The sequence below is a fragment of the Sceloporus occidentalis genome, unplaced genomic scaffold (assembly GCF_023333645.1).
Source record: "Sceloporus occidentalis isolate IW3139 unplaced genomic scaffold, rSceOcc1.0.p SCAF_1, whole genome shotgun sequence".
Classification (NCBI taxonomy): domain Eukaryota; kingdom Metazoa; phylum Chordata; class Lepidosauria; order Squamata; family Phrynosomatidae; genus Sceloporus; species Sceloporus occidentalis.
The window spans coordinates 164,282,149-164,305,765 of NW_028316981.1; the positions used below are offsets into that span (position 1 = coordinate 164,282,149).

Consider the following 23,617-nt stretch of genomic DNA (forward strand, 5'->3'; position numbering starts at 1 on the left):
CATTCATTTCATTTCATTTACTTAATTTATATCCTACCTTTCCCCCAGCAGAAGAGTCAAGGTGGGTTACAGCCATTCAAAAATACAGTACAACAACAACAACAACAACAACAAACCATATTAAGACAAAGGTTAGAATACAATTAGACCGAGCTTCTGTTTTAAAAACACAAGTTAGAAGATGTTTAAAACACAATAAAATAGAAACACATTTTCCATTAAAAGCTCCACAACAAAACCAAATGCCTCCCTAAATAAAAAGGTCTTAACTGCTGGTGAGTCTATCATTAATTTCCCAAAAACTTTCAGCATACAGCTTCATTATGCTGCAGTGTGTTTGTCCAGCTCTCCATTCTGCCACAATGTCCTATGCAAGAACTCCCCAATAAAGTTCCATTTTTATTTGCCCTGCTATCATCCTACTGTATGCTTGATGTCATGTGGGATGGGAATGGCTTAGGAGAAGCTTCCAAACAACGGCATTTTGCATTTGGGAATCTTATATGTGGAGTTATCATCAGATGACACAGTTGTTCTCCCTTTTCTCTCTCTCAGGTGAATGCTTCCATGGCTGGTTGGAGCCTCTCTTATCACGTATAGCAGAGGAGCCCACAGCAGTGGTCAGCCCAGATATCACCACCATCGACCTCAACACCTTTGAGTTTTCCAAACCCATTCAATATGGGAAGCAACACAGTCGGGGTAATTTTGACTGGAGTCTGACTTTTGGATGGGAGGCCATCCCCCAACATGAGAAGCAGAGAAGGAAAGATGAGACTTACCCTATCAAGTAAGTCCATGAAAAAACATCTTTTGGGACATCAGTTTGGGGAACCTAATGCCCTCCAGATGTTTTGGACTTCAGCCCCATGATCCCTCACCTCTGTCTGGGTTATCTGGGATTGATGAAGTTAGGTCCAAAATATCTAGTGCAGGGATGGGGAATGTGAGAGTGTGTGGTGTGATTACTAACCTATCATGTACACAGTAATGATAAATGATAAGAAGTCTTCTATCTATGATTTCAACTACCGTACATGTGTATCAAGGAATGTCTCACCTCGTGTTTAATACTCAAGACTAGACAAGGTTTTTTTCCATTAAAATTGCCTCTTATATAATATAAAATAATGTAACTGATTATTTTATATGAAATTGTACGTAGAGAAATCTTGTAGCACCTTTGAGACTAATTGAAAGAAAGAAATTGGCAGCATGAGCTTTTGTAGACTTCAGTCTACTTCCTCAGATGCATTGTGTTCTATTAAGACACAGTATGCTGAATAATTCTGATGCACATTGCCAGCTGATACCCAATGCCATTTGATATACATTAAGGCTGATGGAGTCAGAAGTTGTAGTCACCAGAAGTAGAGCTTTTTCTTGAATCTGTGTTTTTACACACATGCACCTGCCTGCCTTCAAGTCGCTTATCAACTTATAGTGACCCCATGAATGTCTTAGGGTTTTCTTAAATAAGAAATACAGAAACTGGGAGTCTGAGGCACGTGGATTTTCGAATCCTGAGTGCAAAACTGGAGGGAAAGGTGACTCCACACAAAATAGTAAAAATAAATGACATAGGAAAGATGATACAGGAAGCATATATGCAAAGGTGTGTAGTGAGATTACTATTAAAGGTAGTTGATCAAAGTTTCCTAGTAAGTCAGGGTGGCAACGTTTATTTTTAAATATAAGTAATTACAAAAATTCCAGGTGGGAGATGCCATCTCAGAAGAAGCATTCCCTCATCTTTAAGTGGAAAGAAGAAAGGCTTCTATAACATAAGAATTTGTAAACCCTAAGTATACCCAAAGTTTTTTGAGACACAATGGTAGGATTTTCTTTTTTCCCTCCTTATTGCTCCCCTTTTCTGTACAAAGGCAGGATAATGAGAGGAATGACATGAAAGAATCAGGGTTTGTTCATTCTTCTTTCAATTGCTGCCAGCCTCTTGTCTGTTTTGGCAGTGGGCAATTGCCGAGTCATTAAAGTAACCAGTATCCCAGCCTCTTTAAGCTTGAAATGACCTTGTATTCAGAAAGTGGAAGACATTTAATACTGGCCCCTTTGGCCCTTGTCATTGCGATAGTGAGACAAAATCCTGTTTCTCTGGCCTCAAGTACAGTTCTTCTTTGTGCTAAGGTCAGATGGGAGTCTGTTCTGCCCCAATGAAAGGCGCTCAGGGATTCCTTCTTTTTTTGTTGTTGTTGCTGCTGCTGCTGCTAGTTATTTTGGGGGAAAGGAGGGAGAGAGAAAGACTGGCCACTTGGTTTGTCATCAGGTTTTTTATTGCCCCCACTTACTCTGGGGAAGAACAAAGCACTTTTCCAGAGAAAGCCTCATCTGAATATCTTTTTGGCTCTGATTTTCACTTCTTTCCATGCCGAAGACAATAACAGAAAGCTCTGAGGCAAGCATTTATAAAAGCAGATGCAGGTGGAAAAGCTTGGTCCCCAAGCACTCTCATACCTGGCTTAGCAATATGCATTTACAATAATGATACCCAGGACTGACCAAATGCCCTGTCTTCTTGTAAAACTGCTCTCCTTAAACCAAATGGACTCCATCCTCCTTTGTGTTTTGGCTGAGTGTGGGTGGTGTGATCAGCCAGCATTTGCCTCCGATTATCTCTGCCCCACATCTCTATAGTCTCTCATAGTTCTTGGGCCCATTGACTATTTGTTGTTGTTGTTGTAAACATCCCAGCTAACCTGTCAGCCATAGTCATTTAGGACTTAAGAACTGGGGTGGGGAGAGCCAGAGTGGCAAGAGAGTAGATGAAATTGCTGAACAATTTCTCAGTGGTGTCACTGGGGTTGACATTAACCCGGTGTGGCAATCCATAGTGTCATACATATACTGTGGACTTCCTCCCATGTCACACCATACACAATCCATAGTTATTTTTATTTGTACTAATGTTACTCATAAATTGTAATTCCTGTGTATCGTCAAATGTAATGGTCATAGTTGTGGCATAAAACAACTACCAAAATTAAAATTATACATCTAAATTACAATATCATATGCACAGCCTAAGAGTATTTACATGTACATGGTGTCATATGGTTAAAATAACAATTAAATAATTTTTAAAATTTAAAAATTTAATTTAATAATTTATTTTCAAATTTAAATTCCCACTGACTCTCACCCCACTCACACCATCTCTTCCACTGAGCTCCAGTGTTTCAAAGGGATGCCACTGTCCATTTCTGCCAACTTCGGGAACAGTGTTGTCACCCCCTAGTGACAACCTGCAATTTCCTAAGTCTCAGCCTCTCCCCACTAAATGTATGCATATGTTTGGAGTGTTAGCTTCAACCCTTAAGGATTTGTATGTGTACCTGCACATGTGCACACCTGTTTTGCCTTCTCCTGTTTACTTAATGTATTTATATCCCATCTCTCAGTTTAACAACATGCCTTCCAAGATGGCATACAAGAAAGGAAAATTACCGAGCAGCAGTAATAATATAAGGCTGCAGCCAACCAGTGTGGCATAGCTGTTTAAGGCTGCTTCCACACTGCAGAATTAATGCAGTTTGACACGGCTTTACTTGCCATGATGCCATCCTATGGAATCCTGGGATTTGTAGTTTGTTGTGGCACCAGCATTGTCTGACAGAGATGGCTCAATCTCTCACAGAACTACAAATCCCGGAATTTCATCGCATTGAGCCAAGGAAGTTAAAGCGGTATCAAACTGCATTAATTCTGCAGTGTAGATGCAACTTGAGTCTTGGACCTGAACTCTGGGAAACTAAGGCCTGTTACAGACTGCCAAAATAAAGCTGCTTCGGGTCTCTTTGGAGGTATGCTGTTTAAATGATGCATGCATCCTAAGAATTCGGAAGCTGCCCCAAAGCTGCACTCCAGTACTTAGGAATGGAGTGTGGACTCTTAGGACGCATGCATTATTTAAACAGCATACCTCCAAAGAGACCCGAAGCAGCTTTATTTTGGCAGTCTGTAACAGGCCTAAGTTTTGAATCCTTGCTCAGTCCCTGAAACCATTGGGTGTGCTTGATCAGGTCACCCACTTCCATCCTAAGAAGAAGGCAAGGGCAAAACCCCTCTGAATAAACCTTGCCAAGAAACGCCTAGGAGACAGTCATCGTAAGTTAGAGTTGACTTAATCGTATGTACACAAGACCACAAGGACTGAAAGGGCTTCTTTATTATTCCAGCTGCTGCTATTCAGAAGTTCTGTAAAAGAATTTATGGGTGGATGGGGGAGATAGCTCACCCCGAAGTTCATTCTTAGGGTTAGAGCACCTCCTCTTGGCGAGAGAAGTGGTTTGCCATTCCTGCCCACTCTCTGCAGCACTGGCAAAGGAAACAATGGCAGAGATGACAGTTATGTACACTTTCAGACCTTAGTTGTTGTGATTTGTAATTTGGGTTGTTTAAAAAAAAAAGTTTTAAAAAACCAACCTTTTTATTTTGGCTCTACCATAATTCAAGACAAGTTATGACCTGATTTTAAAATTGAAGGCAGACAGTTCTTTTTTAAAAAAAAATATTTTTATTAACACATACGTATATCATATGTGATTGATTTACATATAAACAACTACAAGAGAGATATAAAATTGACCAAAGGTTAAAGGGATTTTGGGGGGGGGGGGGGAAGCAAAAGACACAGAGAAAATAGTAGGGGGGTAGATGTAAGAATACAATGGCCAAATTCTACAAAATTTTACTACACCAAGAACTGGAGGAGGAAGTGATTAAGGAAGTCATGTTAAAATGGGCACAAAATCTAGGGTACCCAATTGAATTAGAAAGATGGGGAAAATCTTGGGGGGTAAACAAATTTACATATTGTAATGGCAGACAGTTCTAAAAGACCCTGACAATGAATGGTCTAGGGACCCCTGACTTTGTGTTCATGAAGCTCTACAGGTGTAGATCTGATGAGCTTTCTAGGACAGTAGAGCACTGGGAACTTTATGTAAGAGCTGGATACAAATAATTAAAAGCTCCATACAGTACGCAACTGCATTTTAACACCAGTAGCCAGCCATATTTTTATTTTAAAAGAATTAAAAGTGATAGAACAGCAAAAACATCAAAAAATTACTTCTGATTGCTTACATAAATGGGCCTTGAAGAGCTACCTTAATCTCCTCTCAGAGACTCATGGATACTACAGGGGAAAAAACTTTCTCATGCCCACAGCTCTATGTATTTATTTAATATATGCCCTACCTTTCTCCTAGGAAGTGATTTAAAGCAGCTCACAAAAATGTAAAGCAAAATCCAGCTAAAATCTTATTTTAGAAAAGTTTTTTTTAAAAAAAAAATTAAACAAGCAATTGAATTTAAAAAGCAAATAGTTAACACAGTTGAAAATATATTAAAAACATAATTAAAAGATAAAAGCACAGCACACTGCGTTCAGAGCAGTCTTCTGCCATATGATTTAAGCACCACAGGCCTGCTTAAATAGAAAGGTCTTTGACTGCTAGTGGAAGGAGAACAGAGAGGGACCAACTGAACCTTTTGTGGAAGGCTCTCTCCTATGTCATCACCAGATGTGGGATCAAGAGAGGGAAAAACCTCTCCTTAAGATCTCAAAATTTGAGCTGACTCACCAAATGTCGGTAAGACAAGGAGTACTGGGATGGGGCTTTACCTGCCAAGTGCAATTTGGCCTATGGAGGAGAAGGAGGGAGTGGGAAAATTTTCTCAGCCAATTGTGGTTCCCAACTGTCAAGTGGGAAGCCTCAGGCCTACATACATAACCTGTATAATCTCAGCACATACTGCTAGGAATTTCAGAGTGGTTGAAACATGCATTGTAACAGCATCTGCTTTTATTTTCTGTTCAATAGGTATCTGCCTTCCTGCATCATGTTCTAGTTAAAACTGACATTTCTTTTTCAGGAGTCCTACATTTGCTGGTGGGCTCTTTGCCATTTCCAAGACCTATTTTGAACACATTGGCTCTTATGATGATCAGATGGAGATCTGGGGTGGAGAGAATGTAGAGATGTCGTTTCGGGTAAGAAGGAAAGGTACAATATGATGTTTATGGGAGAGCTATGTGGGGGGGGGGGAGGGTTTCTGTATCTTCCAAGTAGACTAATATTCACAGTATAAGGCTGAGAGCCAGCATGATGTAGTGGTTTGAGTGTTTGACTACAACTCTGGAGACTAGGGAGTTTATCGCATTTAGCTTAGAACAGCCCCTGAGCATTCTTAAAGGGACCGTTCTGGGGACAGGAGGCGGCGGGGAACGCTGTATATCTCACAGCGAGAACAACAACGCTGAGCATTCCCCTTCCGTTCTGGAAGCGTTCTAGAGGGCTGATTTTCGAGAATGCTTGATAAACTTCCAGGGTTCAATTCCCAGCTCAGCCGTGAAACCCTGAGTGCCTTGGACAAGTCACACACTCACAGCCTCAGAGGAACCTACTGTGACTGAATCTGGCCAAGGAAGCCCAATGATAGGTTCACCTTCAGGTTTTCATAAGACAGAAATGACTGGGAAGGCACACAGCAACAAAAACAACAACATAAGGGCATGTTGTGGTTTTGGTTTTAATTTTTTAAATATATATTTTGGCTAGCTCTCTTTAAGAGACAATCTGGAGGGAAGGGTTAGAAGGAGCCGTCTGACTTGACTTGTGATGTACTGGTTTTAGGATATTTTGGTTTGCGTATTCAATACATTTAATTTTAGAATGCTGTTCCTTCAAAAATCATGAATTAATTATAAGATCCTGAATAAAGTTTGAAAAAAATTAAAACAACATAAATAAACCTTCAGCAATCTTTCCCAGACTAGTGCCTTTCCATATGTTGGACTATAACTTCCATGATCTCCAGGCAATGTGGTTATAATCAGAAGGATAGCCTACAACAACATAATGTTCTTCGTTTCATGCAGATGCTGCCAAGATCCCTTTTATGACCATGTCTGATCTTATTTTTTTCATTTTACTATAATTTTGTCCTACACTTCCTGTAGAAAGTTCTGGGTGACCTGCCTAGTCTTACAGGAGCCCTGTCAGGTAGTTTAGGCCAAGAGATGGCAAGTGGCACAAAATGATCCAATGAGCAATGGTACACTGCTTTTGTTATCTCTATTGTTGTGTCCCTTCAAGTTGTTTCTGACTTAGAGCAACCCTTAGGAAAACCTATCATAGGGTTTTCTTGCCAAATTTCTTTAGAGCAGGGTTTGCCATTGCCATTGCCATCCTCTGAGCTAAGAGTGTGACTTGCCCAAGGCCACCCAGTGGGTTTCCATGGCTGAGCCGCGATTCAAAACCTTGTCTCCAGAGTCATAGTCCACCACTGCACCACACTGGCCCACTGATTTAGGTTAGACTTAAATAATGTGATGCAGAGTTGCAGCCAGCATGATGCAAACCAGCATAAAATGTATAGAGGTCACTTTGTACCTGCAGCTTTCCAGGGCACCACAACATGATTGAAAGCATGAGGACATAAAGGTGAAAACAAATTTATGGTTACCTTCTTGCTCTTGTAACTCAGGGAATACGGACCTGCATGACCGGCCTTCACTGTTCTGGATCTATGTTTCATGGAAATAAACGACAGAGAAGTGACTCCTGAGCTCAGCCCTATATGGAGGCTAGCCAGTAAGATCTGTGAACTGGAGTTGTGCACACAGCTCCTGTAAAAAATATAAGCTGCTTTCCATGAATCATGTGTACAGTCATCAGTGTAATGCCAACCATTCAAGAATGGCAACTAGTGCTGGTGTGAAGTCTCATGACTCAGCTGACATGAAAAATACAGCTAGTTATAAGGTTGAAAGCAGAAATATAAACAGTTACGATTTTTTTGGATTACAAATAAAAACAAGATCCATGGGCCAACTCAAAATGCAACAAGGGAAGGTAGTACAAAAAATAGAGGATGGATGATAAAAAAAATAATCAAATTAGTCCAGATGCAGCCATGACTAGGCTTGCAATTCAGCACAGTATCGTGTCAGAGACGTCCCACTGAATGAATCATTGGTAGGTATGTAGGCTTCAAGTTACACCTACTCCTGAATACTAAAATAGAAAAACAGTGGTTGTTCTCCATTTGTGAGGACAAAAGGCTCAGTTATAATATGTAAAAAAATATAATATTTAAAATACATTTTTTTACATATTATAACTCCACATTATTGCAAAATCCTAGAATTATTGGAAAGGCGTAAGGCAACCTGGGTGAAAAATAGTGAAAATCCAAACAGATTGTATGGGGAGGACTGAAGAGAAAGAGTTATTGAAGGGAGAAAGTATTTCTTTTCATTATTGAAATGAAAAAACTTTAATTATCACATAATCACTATATATTTAGGCCAAGCAACTAATGGTTCTCCAGATGTTGTTCTGGATATACCTTTATCCTCTCCTCATTCTTGATTATGCTGGTTAAGGTTGATAAGAGTCACACTTCTTTCTACACCTTCTGCAGGGCACAAGTTGCTCACTCCTGCTGTATATGGTGGACTTCCTGATAATGTTAGTTTTTAAAAAGCCCATGTGAAAAGCAGCTTTCAAATGCTCAATGCTGTGGGGACTGTCATAATGTAGCAATAAGGGGAAAAAAGAGCAGGAATAGAAATAACTCAAGCAGTCTTCCTGAATGAACAGTTACCTACAGAAATGCCCTCTTCATCATGTATATACCGACACTCTGCAGTCAGCTCTTTCTTTCCATGGACTTGCCATCCGCAGATTGAAGCATCCATGGATGACTCTACCCTGTTCTACTCAATGGCAGCACATGCATGCACTCCATCAACACAGTAGGGTGCATATTGTGCCGCCATTGAGGAGAACGGGGTTCAAGGTCCCATGGAATTTGCTATTTGCCAGAATGGAACCTTCGTGGATACGAAAGGCCAACTGTACTTACAAAAAATTCCAGTATTTTAGACAGACAGACATATTCATTCTTTGCTCTCAGAACGTTTTATTGGTAGTTGTGATGGTAAAGAACCTGAATTCCATTCTGTCTGGGTAGCTTCTGGATGTGGAAGGTTCTTTGGGGAGTGAGGCATCCTGGTCAATCCCAGCAAATAGGGTCTTAGACACAAATAGGCATAAAGAGGCGGTCTGTTTTGCCCCATAGTCACACATTTCATATATGAATTCAGAGACATAGCCATGTTAGTCTGGAAAACCTGTATGCAAAGGGATCTTATAGTACCTTTGAGGCTTACTGAAAGAAAGAAGATGGTAGCATGAGCTTTCATAGACTTGAGTCAATGTTCTCATGCAGCTGAGGAAGTAAGCTCATGCTACCAGCTTCTTTCTTTCAGATAGTCTCAAGCATGCTACACGATCCCTTTGAATGTTGATTTCATATATGAGTGTTGCTTTTTTGGGCCCAAGGACTCTGATACTTCTTTTAACAGTTTCCCCCCTCTTGATATGAATGGCACATTTTCTCACAGGTTTGGCAGTGTGGTGGTCAGCTGGAGATCATTCCCTGTTCAGTGGTTGGCCATGTCTTTCGTTCCAAGAGTCCGCACACCTTCCCCAAAGGAACTCAAGTGATCTCCAGAAATCAAGTGCGCTTGGCAGAAGTCTGGATGGATGACTACAAGGAAATTTTCTACAGGAGGAACCAGCAGGCCTCTCAGATGGCTAGAGAGGTATTAAAGCAGCTTTCCATGAATGTTGTTTCTGAAGGATTCATTTATTTTATGCTTCTGTAGCTAGAATGCCCATATCACTTGTTATCCTAGCCTGATTCACCAAAGAGTGGCGAGCCAGTGCCTATTTAGCATGTAGTGAAAGAGAGTCTTTTTAGTTGTGGAAAGGAGCAAATAAGATCACCTGGTTGGTCATTTCTCAGTTACTGTTTCAACAGACAGAGGGACTCCAATAATGTTGCCAAGTTTTGAAAACAGCAATAAGGGAACTGTCAAAATTCATGACATGCAGGATTGAAAATCTATAGCTATTATCAAATGTGTGCTCTTCTTAAATACCAAATGAAAGTATTGATATCAGTTAACTCAGTTATGTGCTTCTCTGTAAAATTAACATACTGTCCACATTCATAAATTATTTGAGGCACACCTTTCTGTCTTGATGAAGGACCCAAATATGGCAATTTTTGGCATCTCCTTTGGTCTGTATAAAATGAAAATCTTTTTTGAACCCTCAAATAGAGGACATCCCTTATAATAAAGAACACCTGGCAACCCTATAAGAAACATCTGTTACACTAAGAGATACTTGGTAACCCTAAGCTCCAAGAACGTAGACTTGCCTCAGTCCTAGTACTCTGGAGTGCCCAGCCATAATCTTGGTGGCAGAGACAGTAGCATGTTTGCCAAGTGTTGGTGCAGGAATTACCTGCAAAAACCTCCAGTGTTTTAGGAAGCAAAGCAACTGGAATATATGATGTTGAAGATTCTGAGATGGAGTCCATCTCTGAAGAGGAATATTGGTAGGCTATAACTCACTTTTAATCAGAGGATTGTAGAAAGTAAAGAATGAATGAAGTTGAATCATTATACACAAGCACTTTAAAAATTAGTTCTATGCAATAGTGGAGTGTGGAGATTCTAATATCTTGTGTCCTGATATATATTAATACACACACACTGTGGCTTTGTCAGAAAACATACGGAGACCTTTCTGAGCGACTTGAGCTGAAGGAACGCTTACACTGCAAGAACTTCACCTGGTATCTACAAACCATTTATCCTGAAATCTTCATCCCAGATCTTACTCCAGCTTTCTATGGAGCTGTAAGTACAAATGTGTTAGCTTCCTCTTTGTTTTTCCCACACACATGACCCACCTTGCTGGGACACAGCAAAAGACCATCCAGCACCACCCCTCTGTCTGCAGCAGCAATCAGAAAAATGCCCAGAAGCTGGTTTTGTAAGACATCATAACCACTTGGTGTTTTTGCCTGAGCTCAGGAAGAAACATGTCAACATTTCTCCTCCGCCATTGTTTATCATTTAATGATATATTCTGGAATGGGGATTGAAAATCCATGCCATATTGTGAGATGGACTGTAAGGAAGGGGACAGTTCCTGAAGCTTCACTCCCCAAAATACAAGATGGGTTGAAAAATAAAAGGCCTAGAATGAAGGGAAATCACTACTCTGCTTGTAAAGCCACTTGTCAGTATTCAGTCATAACCATGAAATAGAAAACCCATTTTTTCACTCCTCTTAGTCTGCTAACATTTTGTTTACACAGAAGGGGCATAGTGTGTTTCTTAGCTTTATGAGGCGAGTCTGTATAGCATAAAGTAAACACTTCAATAAACGGAACAAGAAATTAAAAAGCTCTGCTAGTGACTTTGTCAGTATTGATTTTCCCCTCCTCTGTTATGTGGGCTCTTGACTCCTCCTTGTTTCTTTCCCTTCTCCCTACTCCATCTCTTCTGGGGGGTTTAAGCAACAGGTCCAACAACTTTCTTCAGTATTCCTGAATTCTCTGTTTTGAAGCTTTTTTTTAATTTTAGCATCCATACACATCTGAGTTTCTTCCTATGTGACAAGCAATGGATCTGAACACTGTGTGTGTGGCTGTCAGGTCTTACTCAAAAAAAAATCCCCCAAAGTGGGACAAAGATAAGTGGTGAATGCACTTATAGCAAGGTGGAGAGAATTCCATCATTGCTTAACTAAAGGAAACCAAAGCTTTGATGCTCAATGCCTTGCTACTATCCACATCTGGTGTAGTGGAAAAGTGAGAGGGAGCACCTTTCGTTTTTCCCAGAATCATTCCATGTGATATGCTACCCTATAACCACATTTTCAGGGCAGCTTGCAACAAAAATTTTTTAAAATGTATGTTGTAAGCAGTGGTGGTTGTGCACATACTAACAGGCATGCAGTCATGCACTATTGTCCAGATAAAAACAATTTTCAACTGGCAATAGCTTAAAGGGTTTTAAAAATAAATGTGTACTTTCCTAGCTCCACGTTTCACCCGTAAGCTGCTATGCCATTCACTGAGCTGTTTTGTTGACAGCATGTGCAGCAATATTCCAGCTGGTGAAGAAAATTTGAATGTAGTTATTGAAAAGGTAGTAAAATACCAACTGGGCTTCAGGAAAGATTCATGATTGCATGTTGTTTATAAGACAGGAGAATGCAGAGTTAAAGAATGCTTTTGTAAAACTGGAGCCTCGGCTTGTTTCTGATTTTGGATGTAACTGTGCCCCTAAATGTATTGCATTCACTTGGTTGCAGATTAGAAATGAAGGAGCCAAACGCTGCTTGGATGTTGGTGAGAACAATCATGGAGGGAAGCCACTAATCATGTATCCCTGCCATGGGATGGGAGGAAATCAGGTAGGGAATATAAGGATGCAAGGAATCACCTTCTCTTCTCATGCATATGGCTGCAGTATGACCTTTGTTCATCAATAATGGGGAAGTCCAAATTTAAGAAATGCAGGGCGAATAAAAAAGAATGGTGCAAAAATAAAACTTTCTTATTTGCTTTTACAGCATTCTTTTTGAATGAATGAATGAATGAATCTTTATTTGTATACCGCTATTCCAATGATCACAGCGGTTTACAATCAGTTAAAATATCACAACAGCAAATCCAATAAAAGAAATCCCCCCACATTAAGCAATAAAATACAACAATAAAAATATCCATCATTCAATCACCTTTTAAAACCATTAAAACTAATAACAGCAATAACCCCAAAGACATCCATTACATTACAATTACAACAGCATAAAGGAGAAGAGTGGAATTAAGGGACATGGGGGAAAGCAAGGCGGAAAAAATGAGTCTTTAGGTTTTTTCTAAAAGACTCTAGGGAGGGGGCTGAGCGGAGCTCAACAGGGAGAGAGTTCCAAGCCTGCGGGGCCGAAGCAGAAAAAGCCCTATGTGCAGACATCACATATCTCGTGTCAGGAACTCTCAAAAGCTGTTTCCCACCCGACCGGAGAGTGCAGGGCGGATTGTACGGGGAGAGGCAGTCCTCCAAGTACCCTGGGCCCAAGCCATTTAGGGCTTTATAGGTTATAACCAACACCTTGTATTGCGCCCGGAAGCAAATTGGCAGCCAGTGTAGGTCCTCCAGTACCGGTGTTATATGACTGGCTCTGGAGGTACCCATAACCAGTCTAGCCGCCATGTTCTGAACCAATTGAATCACCTTGTAGAAGTCAAGAAATGAAGGATAAAATACATACCCCACCCAATCCACCCAAATCTTGAGAACTTTTCCACACCTTACATTAGAAGTAGCTTGTAGAGTCCGTCATTATTCACATTAAGCTTTTAGTATTGGATAAGCTCAAGTATGCTCTTGTAGCTTCATTCACTGCATTGCTTACACTATGTTCATACATGAACCAATTCCAAGCAGGTATTTCTGTAGAAATTATTCCACACAGTATGCATCATACATAATAACTTTGTTTGCATGGAAATCATTTAAGTTTCTTCTGGCTGTTCCTCTGCTTGCTTTCTAACAAGAAAGGCCTCATACTGCCTCTCCCTACTCACATTTTTGCTGTTGTTTTGTTTTTCTTCTCAGTACTTTGAATATACCTCCCAGCGAGATTTACGGCATAACATCGGTAAGCAGCTCTGCCTCCGATCCAAGTTAGGGCCTGTGGAGTTGGGAGACTGTCACTATACAGGGAAACATTCCCGTGTACCAGAGAATGAAGAATGGGACCTGACTAAGGTGAGTTTAATACAGTGGTACCCCGGGATACGAATGCGCCGCATTACGAAATTTCCGGGTTACGAAAAAAATATATTTAAAAAAACTGTTCCGCGTTACGAAAGTTTTTTTGGGTTACGAAAAAACTTTTGGTGCTTTTCGGCGCTATTTCACACCAAATCGCGGCTTTTCCCCATTAGCGCCTATGGGTTTTTCGGCTTACGAAGCCTTTCGGGTTACGAAAGCGGCGGCGGAACGGATCATTTTCGTAACCCGGGGTACCACTGTATATGGATATCAGAGGGATGGGTTTCTCTTTGTAACTTGTTTGCTTTTTCAGTACCTACTCTTTTTATTGGTTGCATTGTCTGCTACCTGCCAGGAATGTATTTTCCGTTTTTCTAGCTGTGATCTGACCTGGTCAAAATGTCTACAGGAAACTACTGTCCTCTCATAGGCCTGTTACAGACAGCCAAAATAAAGCTGCTTCGAGTCACAGTGGAGGTATGGTGTTTCAATGATGCATGCGTCCTAAGAGTCCAGAAGTCGCACCAAAGCCACGCTCCAGCCTGGAGCATGGCTTTGGTGCGGCTTCTGGACTCTTAGGATGCATTCATCATTGAAACACCATACCTCCACTGTGACTCGAAGCAGCTTTATTTTGGCTGTCTGTAACAGGCCACAGAGTTGGAAGGGGTCTCATGGGCAGTTGAGTCCAACCTCCTACTCAATGCAGAATCTCCATCTAGAACATCCCCAACAGCTAGCTAGCTATCCAGCCCCTTTTTGAAGATGTCCAGAGAAGGGGACCCCACCATCTCTCTAGGCAATTGATTCCATTGCCAAACCACTTTCATTGTTAAGACATTCTTTTTGATGTTCAGTTGAAATCTACTGTCCAGTAACATCAAACCATTAGAGATGGTCTTACCCTCTGAGGCAGCAGAGAACAAATCTGCACTCTCCTCTCTGTGACAGCTCTTGTGGTACAGTGGGTTCTCTATATCCACAAGGGTTTGGTTCCAGGATACTGCCTCCCCGAATACCAAAAAATGCAGGTGCTCAAATCTCTATTTAAAATTTTAAATTACCTGGCCAAAGCCAAGAAGCACTCCGCAGGGCAGTAGTGAAGGCAATGCTAAGGCCCAGGCATTAGATGAATATTCTTCCTCCTTCAGCTGTGGTGCTTCTGCCCTTTGGTTTGAAAGGCAGAAGCAGCAGCTGGCTTGCTCCTAGCGGGAAGCAGGAAGAATGTGCTCCTGGAGCCTGAGGCTTGCCACTGCCAACCCTTCTCTCTTGTATGTATGGAAGTCAATTACACAATGTTGGCATGCAAAGCAGAAGAGTCTTAGCTCATTTTTACCTTTAACTTTCCTTATAATGTTCCTGCAACCTTGGCTGACACATCTACACTCTTCCTTGGTGATTTGTCCTTCCTGCCATTCTATAGACATATTCCTTTTTCTTTCATTTTCTCCTTGTGTTTGCTGTGTAGCCACATTGGCTTTTTCAGATGTTTCTCATTTTTCTTCTTTCATGGGACTGTTTGTGATCATGCCTTTTGCAACTCATTTGCAAGAACTCCCACCCTTGCTGGGTGACTTTTTCCTTTAGCATGTCCAACCATAGTATTCCACCCAGTGATGCCCTGAACTTGTTAAGGGAACTTCTTTTCCTTTTCTGCCACATCTATTCTTTTTGAATTGGTTAATACTTTTGAACTGTAATATTCCAGTCATGAGGATCATCCCACCAGTTCTCTGTTATGCCTATGAAGTCATAAAGTCAGCCCTCCGTGTCCATGGAGTTTTAATCAATGGATTCAAGCATCCACAGTTTGAAAATATTTCAAAAATATATAAATTCCCAAAAGCAAACCTTGATTTTGCCATTTTATATAAGGGGCACCATTCTGCTATGTCATTGCATTTAATGGGACTTGAGCATCCACAGATTTTGGTATCCACAAGGGGTCCTGGAACCAAACCCCAGTGGATACCAATGGTCCAGTGTATTTACCTTCCTATACTAAGACTTCAAGCTCATCTTGTTTGTTTCCCAAACTCTACATGTTGCTATACAGATATTTGAAACTTTGTTTGTTCTCACATTTTAATATTAATTTATTGATAGTTTTTCTATGGATCCCACTCTCTCCCTCAGCTTCTCGTCTAGAATTCACTTCCTTATGTTTCTAGTTTGCCTTCATACTGATGTTTCAGCTATCATCTCCAACCCCCCAATGATTTAGTTTAAAGTCTTCTTGATCAGACTTGCCATGCTAGTTCCAAATGCATTCTTCCTTTTCTTTGTGAGGTGCAGCCCATCTGTAAACAGTAGCCCTTTGTCTAAGAAGTGAAGACCATAGTCCCAGATGACAAAGCTCCCCCATGTACACAATCTACACAATAGACAGTCATTCACTCTTAGTATCACTGGCAGAAGTGATGAGAATACTACCTGTTCCTCAAACCCCTTCAGCTTCCTGCCCAAAGCTTCATAGTCACAGATGATATGCTCAAAGCTGTTCTTGGCTGTGTTCTTGGTACCCACATGAATATGGAGAAAGGGATACTAATCTGAGTTTTGACAAATTGTCAGTGACATCCTGGATGTATGTGCCAGGAAAACAGCACACTTTTCAATTCATCTTATGAAGCTCACCCACTGTGCCCCTGAGCAATGACTCCCCAACCTCTAGCAGCTTTCTTTTCTTCTTCTTGTGGTTGGTGATTACTTTGACTCTCCTTGGCATGCAGTATCCCTTGCTTCTGGCTTCCTGTTTGAGCATCTTCACTGCTGCTTTCCTCCTGAAGATGTAGGAAGCAATTGCTTAGTTGGAAAGGTTCTGAATACCTTCTGTACTGTCTGCTGCTGATAGTGATTTTCCTCCAGAGTGTTTCCTCACTGTTACAGGCTTTTTCGATTTCCTTGTCCGTTTTTCCATTGATTTTGTATGGCCACTTCTCCCAGGAAGTCCTCATGTTCTCAGATCCACAACTGAAGAGACACAATACATAGCTATAGTGCACCTATGTTTTCTTCCAGGAGACCTGCTAATTTGCACTTGCTGCAGGTGTCGTTAGTGATGTTTTCCAGCAAGAAGACAAATGTTACACATACAGCAGCAGACAATTATGGACCCTTCTGCCTCCTTTTTTGCATTTATTTCTCTCCTCTTGCTCCCTTCCCTACCGAGTTGCATTGCTTCTCAGGTTTTCCATATTCCTCTTCTGAGGCAGCAATGCTGTTCCTAAAACTTTTGCTGTATTGACCCAGTTGATCCAGGGCTGCCCTAGCATCACTTCTGGGCTAGGAAGAAATCTGCATGCTCTAACAGTCTCTATTATCACACTGGTGACAGAGGTCATCCTGGTGGAGATTGTTGTGGTGGCACAGCTTGGAAGTAACACATAACAACTAAAGATGTTACTGATAGCTTGTTTCTTTGGGGGGGCCTAACAAGAGCAGAGTATGGCCCTTTTTCAAAAAGCAGACACTAAAAACTTTGTATGTGTGTAACAAGTAATGTTTTCATAGTAGTATTATTCATTCTTTTTTTTTAAGACTCAAGGTGCTTTCTTGGAGCATTTTGAGGCTCTTCTTTCTAAATGTTGGACCCCTTTTTTATATTTGTGGATTTCCCCCCCCCCCCCCCGAAAATGTATCTGTCTTAGTGTGGGATAAATGGGCTTTTACAGTGAGGTACATAACAAATTTCTTTTAAAAGTAACTTTTCAAGCTAGGGGTGTATTACTAAATTACCCCTCCCCAGGAAGGGGCAGTATTTTGAGTAAGCTGGAACCATAGTAAGTGTGCTTTTTTGCTGCTGAAAAGTGGCAAATATATTCTCTCCCCGCCCCCATCAATGAACTTTGTTGCTGTTAACTGCCCTTGACCTTGACTTATAGCAACCCTATAGATGAGACATCTCCAAGACAGGGACGTGTCTTTTACTGCTCTGCTTAAATTTTTCAGGCTCATTCCCATTACCTTCCTAATTAAATCTAGCCAGTCATCTTCTCTTTCTTCTCAACCTTTTCCACATCATTGTCTTTTCTAATGAGTCATGCCTTCTCCTAATGTGGTCAAAGTACCACAGCCTCAATTTGATCACCTTGGCTTCTAGGGGTATTTCAGGCTTGATCTGCTCAAAGACCCATTTGTTTGTCTTTTTGGCTGTCCATGGTATCCTCAGCATTTTTCTACAGCACTACATCTCAAATGGACTGGGAACTGTAGCTCTCCCAGGCCCATTTAGCCAGTCTGACTGAGCCTGATGGGAGATGGCATCCAGTATTTTCAGGAGGATTCCAGGTTCTCTGCCCACTCGTGGCTCAATTCCATTCAAAGTGGAGAGGAACAGTGGTGAGGGGAAAGTCTGTGTATCACTTAGGATTGTAACATATTTCCAACCTAAAATGTATCTATCAATAGATACCTTGATTAAACATCAGAAGGGACAATTCTGGACAGTGAGCAATTCAGAGGTACGATGCATAAATAAATGTTTGTTCTTTCTTTTTTTTAAGGAGCATCTGCTTATAAATATGGCATCTAAGAAATGTTTGTCTGCAAGAGGTGAGCATCCCTCCTTGGCTTCCTGCAACTCTGCAGATTCTTATCAACTTTGGTATTTCAGCTAAGATCCAGCAAAATCAAACCAGCACAAGTCACACCAGGATGTTATCGACCTCCCATGGGAGATTTCTGTTTTTCTAATATACTCTTCAGAGAACAAGAGGACAAATCCAAGGAGAAGGGAAAGGGACCCATTCAGATATGCTGAATAATCACACAGTTGCCTGTAAAACACTCTTGTGCCTTGATGAGAAGGGATGATCAGACTGACACAGTAAACATTGATGTCCCCCCACTTTTTTTTTTTAGTACAAGTTGCAAGCTGGTGTTTTTGCTCATTAGAGTGCCATATGTATTGTTAATCAAAACTCCATATTGTGAGATGGACAGTCTTGATGATTTTATCCTTTAGTAGATAAGATAAAAAGTTGGTGTTTTGTAAGATGTGAAATCAAAAATGTCCCTAAATGCATATGTGTGTACAGTGTAGGAAGTAACATCTTGATGAAACTAACTACAGAGCGTGTCTTAAGAGATAATGTATCGGTGGGATTTTATAAAATATTCTGATGCCAAAGATTAATGACTTTAAATCTGTTACATAGGAAATGGATCTTCTGACAGTAGTGGTCTTTAAAAAAAGAAAATGCATCATGAAGGCAGAGAGAGAGAGAGAGAATTCTAGTGCTTTCTTAGCTCTTCCAAAGGTCTTTGCACAGAGATGTTTGTGGATAGTGATGGGTAACTATTGCTCTCAAAGATGCAGTAGGCTTACCTGCATTTAAAATAGCAAACACTGGAGTGCAGTGTTGTTGCATGATGGAAATCCTCAGCCCTTTGCACAGGCTGTGGCCTGTGCCTTACCTCAGGCTTTGGGGACATTCACCATCAGCACACTGTGAATAAGTGCTAATTCCACTGAACAACAGGTGGGGAAAGTATCCTCTCTGGGTAGCTTATCCTTCTTCCAAAGAAAAGTGGATTTGGCAGAAGAGGTCACTTTTTGGATTCATGCAAAGGAAATATGTAGGTCTTTGGTGAGACTTTCTGTATGATCCAAGTATCAGGGCCCAGGGCCCTTCCAGTTTCCACAGTCTGGATATCTTGAGATGGACCTGACTCCCCACATGTCTGTGTGACTAGGGCAGGGTTTGTAGTTTCATGTCTTGAGTTCCTCTCTTGGAGTAAGACTGTGCTTGGCTTGCATTTTTCTCCAGTTACTTCAGTAGCCTTATTTGTACATTTCCACGGCAGAAGCCAGGGAAGCTGCTAATGTGCCTTTTTCTTTTCTTTTTAAAAACTAGCAGAGGAAGCTAGATCCCTTGAGGAAACGGGTTTTGTGCAAGCCTGCAAAATCTCATCCATGAAAGGGAGCTAAGACTACGCAAAACCAAATAGGAAGGGAGGGAAGGGAGTGTTGTTGGATTTTTTTTTTTTTTTTTACAGAAACAAGGATGACAGGTAGGAAGAGCTGGAAGTAAACTGACACTGGATTTTGCTAGACACAGTTGCCCACTGGAGTAAATCTTCTGTTTTCATTGTGTGCTAGTAAGGAAGTATTTAGCTACACTATATCCTTGGATTTAATTGATATTCTGCTTAAGGCAAGGTTGTGGCGTTGTTCTCAACACGGTAGCAGCCTCCTGACTGACACTGAGCCTTAATAGATTTTGTTACCTGTAGCTGCTAACTGGAGCTTACAAAAGTTCCTCTCTTTTTTATGACAACTCTCAGAGTCATTTGGCCACAGGATTCTGTGAATTGTAGTACAGAATATTTTCCCCAAGCTCTGAGCTGTTTTAGCAATTGCACTGTCTTTAATGCAAAGGGGAAAATATGCCCTGGGTATATAAAAACTGGGTTGATACAAGGATCAAATTGCCTGTCCATGTGAGGTACCTTCTGTTTTCCTTTCTGAAAGCCCATAGTTAGTTTCTGTCCATCTTAAGCCTCTCAGAAGAGGAAAGGTGCAGACTCTGAATGTGGAAACTAGCATTAGTGTTCCTTATCTTTGTGTCCAGAAAGGCTTTGGATCCAATGGAAAAGGCCTGACCTAAAAATCCCAGTGGAAACAATAAAACTGAAATTGTATTTTACAAAAGAATTGTGTCTGTCTCTGGTTCTTTTTGAATTGTTCCTCAGTAGTTCGGATTTTCTTTTAGTTTTTTAAATAGAAGGATAATTTTAGGGTGCCTCTCATTCCTCCATCTCTTTTCCATTATTGGCACATTCTTTACTTGATGGCAAAGACTTGAGCACATGGCTAATATATGAAAAGTGGAGTCAGTGACCAGCATTCCTTTGGGTCATTCCACCCTGATTGTTGATCCCTCTTTCCCCCTTTCTCGTCCCTACTCTCTAATCTATACTTTGTTTATTTTCTTACATTTCTTAAGTGGGATATTTTGACAAGTAATAGTGCCACTGTATTCTGCTTTGGTCAGGCCCCACCTAGAATATTGTGTCCAGTTCTGTGCGCCACAATTCAGAAAGGACATTGAGAAACTGGAGCGTGTCCAAAGGAGGGCGACAAAAATGGTGAAGGGTCTGGAGACCATGCCCTATGAGGAACGACTTAGGGAGCTGGGGATGTTTAGCCTGGAGAAAAGAAGGTTAAGAGGTGATATGATAGCCCTGTTTAAATATTTGAAAGGATGTCATGTTGAAGAGGGAGCAAGCTTGTTTACTGCTGCTCCAGAAAACAGGACCCGGAACAATGGATGCAAGCTACAGGAAAAGAGATTCCACCTGAACATTAGGAGGAACTTCCTGACAGTAAGGGCTGTTCGACAGTGGAATGCACTCCCTCGGAGGGTGATAGAGTCTCCTTCCTTGGAGGTCTTTAAACAGAGGCTGGATGGACATCTGTCAGGGATGCTTTGATTTGGATTTCCTGCATGGCAGGGGGTTGGACTGGATGGCCCTAGTGGTCTCTTCCAACTCTATGATTCTATGACAGGGCAACATACAGGTCGGTCATCTTCACTGAAGTGGGCTCACCAGGAATAAAGAACGGAAAATCATAGCAACAGAGTAATCTGCTTTATAGCAGGACTGAGTGTTTGTTCATCTCTCTCTGATCTGACAGCCTCTCTCCTAAGAACCTTTTTAAAGTGGAGATGCCTGCAACTGAATCCTCAGACTTCCTGTGTAAAAGATTCTGGGTTCATGCTGTAGCAAAAAAAAAAAAAAAAAGCCAATGTTGCTGTTGTTGTTTTTTCCAAGAAAAATTTTCCTGGCAAACTGCAGAAAGAGGGACCATGGAAGATAATAGGAGAAATATAGCAGGTGTACAAGATACTCTACAACACTCTGGCATGTTTGGATTGAGTTGGGAGGGGGACAGCATAAATAGGCATTTCAGTTTGATTTACTCCTCTTAGCATAATTGATTTGCACTTTACACAAACCCAGAGAAGCTTAGCATTTAAATTAAAATAGATTGGGAAATCTCAATTTGTAGATTGTGGAGTTATCTTTGGGACTGTTTCATGTATGACTTTGGCAATCATTCTCTAATGTTTGTCCATATGTAGGTTAAAATTTATATAATCCAAATGGGAGACCAAAATGTTACAAGCATATGTTTATCTGTAAAAGTACAACTACATTTTAATTTTTTTTAATTAAACATTAGATTTTTTTTAAAAGAGAAAATATAGATGTAGCTGAATAGAGCAGGTTTGGCAGCATAAAGAATACATGGCACAGTCTTCTATTGTGTGAAGCCATACATCTTCCGGTGGAAATACCTGAAATGGGAGAATGGAATTACAGATATTTTAAAAGGCTGAAATGGACAAACTGACAATAATGATTAAAGAAAAGTCCATAGATAAATTTACATTTTTAGAAGACAGAGACCCATTTCTACATTAATTTTTTTTTTTTTTAAGAAATGACAATATTGGTGGGATTTGAATATTGAATAACTTGTTGATGAAAGATAACTAGAAGACCAATGTATATTAGGTAGAAATAAGGAAGAAAATATTAAGTGTATATTTTTGTTTTCAACCTGAAGTCAAAAGTGTTTTGTCTTGTATTAAGAGAAAATAGGAGTTATAGTTCTGTTTAGCTTCTGTGTTGTATGTTATACTTTATTGTAGAATGTGTGGTGTATAAATATACATATACTTATGTATGTATATTTATATGTATATATAATTACAGTTGGCCCTCCATTTTTGCAGGGATCCATTCTGGACCACCACCACCCCATGAAAATGGAGGTTCACGCATATTCAAGCCTCATAGGCTTTAATGGGGCGCAAGAGCCATTGGTAATAGAAGAGGTCACCCCTCTCTGGATATTTGAGGGTGTGGATCCCACATCCACAAGTTAGGAGGGGTGACTATATTACATATATTTGCTATGTAAAAAATAAAATAATAATAACTGATGATAGTTTTTTGTGGGTTTTTTGGGCTATGTGGCCATGTTCTATCCCGAAAAACCCACAAAAAACTATGGATGCTGGCCATGAAAGCCTTCGACTTCACAATAACTGATGATCTTTCTGACCAAATACTATCAACTCCAGCCGGCAGTAGTTGTCTGGAATCTCTGGTAGAGAGGCCAAGGAAATTTTCATGAATGACTCGCAAAAGTCCCAGATACCCTGTATTAAGACCATAATTTGAAGCTTTCCTCTGGGTATATAGTGAGCAGAGAGGTTCGGAGAGGGAGAGAAAGAGAGAGGTACTTATGAGCTGTGGCACCATATTTATGAAACTGCTTCCACACTTTTGTCCCACAAATCCAACTAATTTCAAACCTGAATAGCTTTTAGATAGGCATTGCCATCAGTTTTCTTTTTATGTAGTCTTTTCAAAATTTAAAATTATGTTGTAGTTACTCTTTTGTTCCTAGCCATTCATTTTTATTGATGTGTTTTGTCGATTTACTTCTCATTTTTAACTAAGCTGACATCAAAGGATGTTGTTGCTGTTGTTTTAGTTAGAAGTATATTCATGCAAATTTAATATATAAGTCACGTAAATAATAAGGTCTATGCAGTCCAGTCCAAGTCTAATCTCACTGAAGAAACATATGTATGGCCAGTTGTGCCATGATGGGGAAACAACTTGGATGCACCTTCTGTTAAAGATAATGCAGTGGGGTTTTATGGTATCCATCAAATACATATACAGATACATATTTGCATTACAGATGTGGTTCTTATTCAAGCAAGTAAATGGAAACCTGCATCTTTTCAGTGAGCAGTTTGTGGCCCACCGGATGTTGCTGGGCTACATATGCCATCATTTTTTAACCAGATTATCCTTTGATGAAGGATGATGGAACCTGCAGTTGGCTCCTGAGTAACTTAAGACCCTTTGTTTGATGTGTGTTAATTTTTGTATTATATTATTATTATTATTATT

The 23,617-nt window shown here is 40.5% G+C and overlaps 1 protein-coding gene across 2 annotated transcripts in view; it reads left to right on the forward strand.

The window, feature by feature from the left end:
* The window catches only part of GALNT6 (polypeptide N-acetylgalactosaminyltransferase 6), an 82,096-nt gene extending 61,800 nt beyond the window's left edge, over window positions 1-20,296 (forward strand). For both annotated transcript variants that reach the window (XM_089480532.1, XM_089480542.1), the window contains 7 exons: window positions 556-790; window positions 5,896-6,013; window positions 9,434-9,634; window positions 10,610-10,741; window positions 12,207-12,308; window positions 13,517-13,669; window positions 18,181-20,296. In XM_089480532.1, the coding sequence (XP_089336658.1) occupies window positions 556-790; window positions 5,896-6,013; window positions 9,434-9,634; window positions 10,610-10,741; window positions 12,207-12,308; window positions 13,517-13,669; window positions 18,181-18,294 (1,055 nt within the window). In that variant the 3' untranslated portion in view covers window positions 18,295-20,296. The remainder of the gene's footprint in view (window positions 1-555; window positions 791-5,895; window positions 6,014-9,433; window positions 9,635-10,609; window positions 10,742-12,206; window positions 12,309-13,516; window positions 13,670-18,180) is intronic.
* The last annotated feature ends 3,321 nt before the right edge of the window (window positions 20,297-23,617 follow it).